Source organism: Phalaenopsis equestris, unplaced genomic scaffold (genome assembly GCF_001263595.1).
Source record: "Phalaenopsis equestris unplaced genomic scaffold, ASM126359v1 Scaffold000250, whole genome shotgun sequence".
NCBI lineage: Eukaryota > Viridiplantae > Streptophyta > Magnoliopsida > Asparagales > Orchidaceae > Phalaenopsis > Phalaenopsis equestris.
In genome coordinates, this window is record NW_018164692.1 from 1484582 (window position 1) to 1492638 (window position 8057).

The window sequence follows — 8057 nt, forward strand, 5'->3', positions numbered from 1 at the left end:
AAGGGAAGAGATCTTAAGGGTGTGAGGCTTAGGAGAGAAAAGGGAAGAAATCTTAAGGGTGTGAGGCTTAGAAGAGGAAAGGGAGAAGATATCTTAAGCTACCACAAAGGAGGAGAGAATAGCTATAGAGTTAGAGAGGAGGAGAGCATCTTGAGGCCTTGTATCAAGGTGTCGCTTGAGAGGGAGGCCATAGAAGGAAGATGAGGGCTCATCTCTATGTATAAGCTATGTATTCTCCATTTCTTTTGCCTTAGTGAAATATTTGATTGATTCCCTCCCGTGGACGTAGATCCAGTTGGATCGAACCACGTAAATGATCTGTGTTTGCTTGTGTTCTTTTTCGTCTCATTTCTATGCCAGGAAGTACATATCTCACAACAAAAAGAATATATTGACTAATTAATTTTGCATTTTTGTAGGCTTTGAGACTGAAATAATGTCATACAATTAGAAACAGAGCGCCCGAAATCCCGCTATTTACAAATCAAGCACCCTCTTCCATTCATTATTCAAATTCTCTCTCAAATATCAAGATTCATTATAACCAACCCATATCTTTCATTTTTATCAAATTGTCAATGATATGATCATTGCACACTTAAATGCCTCTATTTAGTAGTTCAAAAAATCACATTGAAATTTCATTTGTAAATATTAATGTTTCGGGTGCTATGTATGTGACTATCCCTATAATTAATTTGGGGGCATTTTGCACTTCACCCTTTTTCTTTTTCTTTTTTTTGAAAAAATGTAAGTCACGCTCAGCCTTATTTGTGAAAAAAAAAAGGAAAAGCGTTTTTAACTCAAAGGCACAAGAGCAACTCAATAAGGGACAAAAACAAGAACAACAAATACAAACAAATAAATAACAAAACAAAAGAGTGCTCCAAAGCCCAACAGATTTTCAGAGAAACCAAATAGAGCCAAGAAAGAAGAAACCAATTATCTAAAGAGAAACAAACATAACCAAGAAGGAAGAAACAAATCATCTATATCAACAAACAACAACTTCAAAGAATCCAAAGCAATATCCCGAAGCATTAGAAAAACCACTCGGAAACAACAACACTATCAACTAATCATCAAAGTGTTAGTGTTGGCGTGGAGTCCGGTCCACCCAACCCGCGAACTTCCGCTCCCGCCTCTCCTTCTGTTTTCGCGAAACGACGCTTCTGATCACGAAACCACTCCCTCCTTTCTTTTTTGCGAAGAGAAGCATCCCTTCGTCAGAAACCGTTCCCGCCTCCTCTATTTCGCAAAGAGAAGCATCCCTTCACTCCCTTCTCTTCGTGATAAAAAGAGAGGCTCTCCTTCATATTTGGAAGATAAAAGGAAGTCACGATTTTCTTCTTTAGGTTTCCTCGGGATAGAGGAAGAGTTCTTCGGGTTTCCACGGGACAGTGAAAGAGAAGAAGTGCAAGGAGTAGTTTCTTGCTAGTTTCTTGCGGCAAGTAGTTTCTTGCGGCAAAAGAAAGAAGAAGGAAGAAGAAGAAGATTGTTCTCCTACAGAGATGTTGAACTTGAGAAAAGCCAAAAAAAGAGAACCACACTTGGTTGGCAAAGCATCTATCAATGTGTTCAAAAACCTTACCTCTATTCAAGTATATTTGGAGCCTAGAAACCCCATATGTGACAAGCCTGCATCCACCATAGCCTTGCCAAACTTATCAATTAAGGATGAGTCGGCCCTTCGGCCACCCAATTTCTCATTATGATGGAGAATCATCGGGGACGTGGGCAATTTGCCGAACCACGTAAATCTGTGTGTTCTTTTCTGGTGTAATTTTTTGTTGTTCTATTTTTCGCTGGTATATGTATTTCATAACACAAAGATGATAAAAGAAAGCTCTCTCCTAAATATGCAAGAGCATATCGACCCCAAAAAAATTACCCAAACACAAAACCACAAAGAAGAACAAAAAGAAAGAAAAATAACTAGCCCAAAAGAAAACCAAAATCAAAGGAAAACTAAAACCACAAAAAGCAACAATAAAGAACAGGAAAGTAAGACTTTTTCGAGAGGGGGAGAAAATGTCCAACTACGATCTCCACATAAAAACACATGTTTTATTCACTTATCATCTTGCTCACATCCTCCGGAATGCGTCGCTTTTGGAATTAAAAGTGTGGATAACCATCATAAGAGAATCGGAAAAGGAAATGGTCATAAAATATTCCTTTTAAGTTTAACACCATACATCAAAAATCTAATCAGATAAATTTCTTTGGCGTTCTTCAAACCCCATACACTAAGTTTGGCTGCACTGCTACTACAAGAAAAGTCGAATTCCTCTACCTTTTCGGGAGTGTATCAAGCGTACACGAATAACTTCCGAATAAAATAAAATAAGATGTAAATCTCATCTCAACTGGAGTCCCAAAATCAGCTAATTTCTTTATCAATTATTTAAAATAATAGTAAAAAATGAAAATTTAGATATTAGACATGTAACTACATAGAAATTAGATGGTATGCATATAAATCTTTCATGAAATTTATGTCTGAACAACCATTGACTTCGCTGCGAGCGAGTGCCGTTGTGGGTTTAGTTGTGATGTGATTTTAGGAAGTTGATGTGAGGCCCACACCACACAAGGCATGTGAAGTGTGTGCAAGGTGTTGAGAGCAATTTGAGTTAAAAATGCGAGTGAATAATAATATACTTTTAGGCATTGCCTTAAGAAAATAATTTAATATTGTTTTAACCCTTAATGCTCTGTAGCTGATGCAATTTTCAGATTTGTAGCCTACGCAAAATTTCGTTATTTGTAATGGATATTGATGATGAATTTTGATTGGAAAATTTAACATTATATATGGTTTTGAAAAGTTGTAATTAGGGCGGTCAAAACAGTTTGTTGTTAGCGAACAGCTTGTGTTCAGTTCGTTAAGAAGCTCATGTTCGGCTCGTTCGCTAAGTTAACGAGTTAAACACGAACAACAAGAACAAATATCTTGTTCGTTTGTGTTCGCTCGTTTTGGCTCGATATACTACTCATCAATTATATATATATATATATATCTTTGATGAGTAGTATTTTAAAAAAATTAAAACTTATTAAATTAGATTCAATTGATGTTTTAAATCTTGCACCAATCTTTAACATCTTATGACTACGTGATTAGTGTTGTCAAAACGACTATTTGTTCTTGAAAGGCTCGTGTTCGGCTCGCTTAGCAAACAAGCCGAATAGGAACACACTTTTTGAGCTTGAATATAAACGAGCCAAATAGGAGCTGAGCCTGGGCTCGCTTGTGTTCGGCTAGTTTACACCGCTAGTTGTAATTGACCAAATATCTTTGATTTATTTTTTTGTAGAACTATTTTTGAATATTTTCCTTGCATTTGTAGACTAAGATTTTTATTTCATACATAGCCATCAAATCACCAATAATAAGATAGAAATAAAGTTAAATATCATCATCACCATATTTTCTTATATACATTAAAATTATTTGCATTCAAAATATTTATACATAATAATCATAATTTTTAATAATTCTAAAAGATGACGTAAATAAGAATTAGGTGGTATGCATGTAAATGCCCTTTTTAAATATCAAGGCAAGAAACTCGTGTTGTACAAGCCGACTATCCATGTGAAGATATCTGTGGCGTCGCAAATCTGTCCTCTCCAAAATAAAATTTTAATAATTATTGAAAAAAAACACGAGATCGCCACGTGTACAAAGTCACTATGGGAAATGTATAATCTTACGCATGCTGACATATCCCGTGAGCGCTTAAATTAAAAATATAGTTATATTATGCCACCAAGACTCCGGTCTCGTAATCTACACTACTCTTCACACATTCTATAAAAAGGCCTACGACACCACCTTCCCACAGCATTCTCTCACACGCAAAACAGCGAACACCTTGTGCGCATAAGAAAAAAACAACCAGCATGTCACTCGCACACGACGCAGCGGCATCCATGAAAGTTTTCGAGTGCAAGACCTGCAACCGTCAATTCTCGACTTTCCAAGCACTGGGAGGGCACTGCGCGAGTCACCGGAAGACGAGAACGGCGGGGGGGGGCGGCGGAGGTGAAGGGAAGACGGCGAAAGCCAGAGCTCACGAGTGCCCGATTTGCGGCCTCGAATTCGCGGTCGGACAGGCGCTCGGCGGCCACATGAGACGGCATAGATCGATGACGATGAAGACGGAGGACAAGGGGGCGATGTGGTTGGATTTGAATTCGATGCCGGCGGAGAATGATTTCGAGGTATTTGTGTAATTTGTCTTTTTAATTTGGTAAAATAAAAATTTCATGATTTTATAAATATTGGTTATGAATTATTTTATTTTATAAATAAGTTAACTAATTCCGTCTTTTTTGGCCAATTTTTTGGTGCTCTGACAATAATGGTTGGATTTTCGCTGAAATAAGATGTACGGATTTGAAATTATTGTCAGAGTTTCAATAAATTGTAACGGAAAGGTAAAATTAGTTTTCGTTATTTGTAAAATAAGATGAATTTGTTGCTTTTATTTGTAAATTTTGTCAATTATTATTTTTTCTCAAATAGCACCAAATTATGAAGATTTTTATACAAATAACCTTTTTATTGCTTCTTTTTATTATTATTATATAGGAAAATATTGGTTTTTCAATTACGATTAAAAAATATATTTGCTTTTTTTCACTTTTTTTCACTTTTTTTTAATTGTTTGAGGAATATTTTTATTTTTTTTTTATTTTGTGTAAGGTAAATAAAAACCTGTATCACAATATTTTCTATTTTTATAGGATTGTTGTGTTCAATGTGACATGATATATTCGTTACTATTATTTATTATGTTAAGTTGTAAATTTAATGTTAAATATAGTCTTTTTTGAAAGCATATTTATTAGCAAAAAATTAGTTGAATTAGCTCAAATGAGAGGATTGAATTCAATTTCTAGGCTCGAAAAGAGGGTCGTGAACTGAGCACGATGAGCTAACAAGACAAACTCAAGGTAGTCCCGACTCGACTCGTTAGCTGGTGAGCTGACTCATTTAATAAAATATTAATATAAAATATACTCAAAATATATTAAATTTGACAATTTTATAAGAAAGTGTTTAAAATATTTTAAAACAATATTTTATACTTTATATTAAGTAATTTTTTTATTATTTCTCTCGTAATTGTTCATTCTATCAATCATTTTATTATAACACTACCTTCAATTAATATTATTTTCTCTCTTTTATAATGAATAAGTCAGATCGTGGGCCGGCTCGAAAACGTAGACTTAAGCTCGATTTCGACCAACAACTCGATATAATTAATTAAGCTCAAGCTCAAGTCATGTGTGGCTCGAACTCGACTCGACTGCTTCACAACCCTAAAGGTCGCAACGACAGTCAATCGGTGGCGGCCAATGGCAAGAGGAGATTACTCTAAAACAACTATAAGACTTAATACTAATTTTCTTAATACTTTTTTAATCAAAATCACTGTCATCACCAATGTACTATACTTTAAAGCACGTCTTATATGATTCTTGCTGCTGAATTTTTAATATATATTGAATTAACTCACTCGCGTCCTTTAAATAATGGCGAATTGCTAGTAGTCAATGTCTAATATAATTTTATTTTTCCTTTTAGAAGTTAAATTATCTATAGACATAAATAGCCCAATTCCTTACCAAATAATGAATAATTTGAATATAATCATGCACTCTCTAGTTTCCATATGAAAATACATAAAAATAAGGAAGCATAATAGAATAATAATTTTATTGAGCTGCTGGGATGTAGATCTTCTTACTTTTATAAATAGCTAATGAAAGAGACCTTAAACTACATAATTACGTAATTGCACTTCTATCTGTTGCTTGTAGATTGAAACTATATCAATCCAACTGCACTAATTAATATAACAAATCCAAGTGGAGATGGTTTTTCCTATATTATGAAAACAAATCATTATTAGAGGTTTTGGGTGCTTGTTGATGGATTTATCTTTATTTATTGTATGCACTTTAAGAATAATATTTGAGAGTTTTAATATGATTTTCAGAGCTAAAAGTGATTATTAATTTATATTTTGAACTACTTAGTTTTGTTGGTAAAGATCACATATTACCCCTATGATTGAGTGTTGTGCTCAATTTAAGTGGGTCACTTCCTCGAAATCATATGATTGTGAATTATTTGTCAACATTTTAAAATAGTTTTAAAATTTAATATCAGTAACCTAAGATTAAATCTTAATTGATACTATCGTGTGTGTGTGCACAGGTGCTTTGCTAGCTCGCTACTGCCCACCAATGGGGACTCGACTAGCTAGCTTTAGACGTTAATATGTTTATTCTACCATCTTTTTTAACATTATGGAGTCGATGTTGTTGTTAGTTTTGTAGCCCAATTAATCCTCCACAATCAATTTTGAGTAATTTAAATAGTAAAATCATTCAATAATTTTCATTCAGAGTGAAGTTAACCTCGAGATTGTCTCAAACTATGATTAAGAAGGCTTTAATTGATTTATAGCCCCAAAGAGTTGTTCACATTGATTTTCATGAAATAGTCTCAGCTTATAATATTCCAAAAATTATAATTTTGAGCTATGATTTTTTTTAGGCTCAATATGTATTCTTAAATTTAAACATAAAAAATTTTAGAGGCAATAAATATGCCACTCAGTGATTCGGGCACAATTCTCAAAGTATATAGATAACTTGAGAATCAAATTCATGATATTTTAAGCTCTAATTTCAACATGTTCCTAGTCAAATGAAATATTTCACTAAAATATGACCTAAACTATACCAAAAATGATTTTATATGAATCCAAATAAGCCCAAATTAAACATGTGAAGGATAACTGAAAGATTCAAAGCACTTATTGAAAGGTCAAACGATATCTAATTTTGCATGCTTACATCTAAATCTAAGTGCTTTGATGAGAGAAATTCAATTAGCCTAAAGACTGCTCAATTCTAATGCCATTAATACATTTAATGTTAAGAGAATGGTCTATAATCGAAGAAAACAACATGGATCGTCTAATGTAATATTTAAGATTTTAACTTAATTTAAGAAAATGTGACCTCTTCAAGATTCCACGTTATAAACAGACTCATACTTGTACGTGAAGAGAGTAGAGTGAGTTGAAAATAAAATTTAAACTCAAAAATAAAAAAGAAAAAAAGAAAAAAAAAATGTAAAAACAACGAAACCAACCACGAGTAGCAAATTAATAACCATTGCAAATACCAATTGTAGCCCAACTCCTTTTAAACGACTATTATCACCATATTATAATCTTCAAATTATTGTTTCCTAATCATTAGTATTGACATTATTGTCCAACAACTCTTATTATACTAATATAAGGAAATGCAGGCGATCATAATATAACTCTATAACCTCAGTTATATCTTGAACTACATTATTGGGTTGGACCCAATGGCTTTTCTATATGCTTATTTTTAATATAAAAAAATCAATTGTCTCTGATCACTTATGTACATATGTATCGAATTCTGCTCTTCATGCCTTTTTTTTTTTTCCTATTTTTTCACCTATAAGAATTTTTCAGCAAGCAACAATTATGGTACTCATTTTCTTAATAAAAATAATTATTTTTAATACACACAATTAATTAAATTGAACTATTAAATTTTATCACATTCCAAATGATACAAGCTTTCTGACTTCAGGAAATTATTGTATACTCAAGAATTGAACTCATAACCAACCCTGCTGACGCAAAGATCCACAGCATCATAACTATTCCTATGTTTTTTATACATTTTAAAAAAAGTTTAATTTGAGCTGTGTCTAAAACATTTCATGTGCAGTGAGTGTTAACCCACTTCAATGGAGAGGAGCAAACTAACTAAAATTGCACTTTAAGACAGGCAGGTGTAAAGGAATAATAGGATTAAGAATACAAATCTTACTTGCTAATCAAATATAACAATCAGATTTTGTAAAAGGTAAGATCCTACCTGAACTAACAGCTCCCATCCTCCCCCTTCTAAGAGCCACAGCAGGATGATCTCTCTGAAGCTTTACTATCACCAGCAGCTTCTTCTGGTTTCTTAATGTTGAT

General features: G+C 33.3%; 1 protein-coding gene across 3 annotated transcripts; it reads left to right on the forward strand.

The window, feature by feature from the left end:
• Positions 1-3809: 3809 nt before the first annotated feature.
• Positions 3810-6510, forward strand: LOC110024176 (zinc finger protein ZAT8-like). Of its 3 annotated transcripts, XM_020723982.1 has the most exons (3): positions 3811-4230; positions 4912-4991; positions 5218-5529. In XM_020723982.1, the coding sequence occupies exons 1-2, from the start codon at positions 3910-3912 to the stop codon at positions 4948-4950; spliced, it is 360 nt and encodes a 119-aa protein (XP_020579641.1). In that variant the 5' UTR covers positions 3811-3909; the 3' UTR covers positions 4951-4991; positions 5218-5529. The 3 variants fall into 3 exon arrangements, with proteins under 3 accessions (XP_020579640.1, XP_020579641.1, XP_020579642.1); XM_020723981.1 differs by lacking the exon at positions 4912-4991 and having other exon boundaries at positions 3810-4230; positions 5218-5525; XM_020723983.1 differs by lacking the exons at positions 4912-4991; positions 5218-5529 and adding an exon at positions 6239-6510 and having other exon boundaries at positions 3813-4230.
• Positions 6511-8057: the final 1547 nt, after the last annotated feature.

Coding starts and splice junctions, on each gene's coding strand:
- LOC110024176 (XM_020723981.1), top strand. CDS start 3,910: ATGTCACTCGCACACGACGCAGCGGCATCCATGAAAGTTTTCGAGTGC. Junction 4,231..5,217: donor CGGCGGAGAATGATTTCGAG/GTATTTGTGTAA, acceptor TGAATAAGTCAG/ATCGTGGGCCGGCTCGAAAA.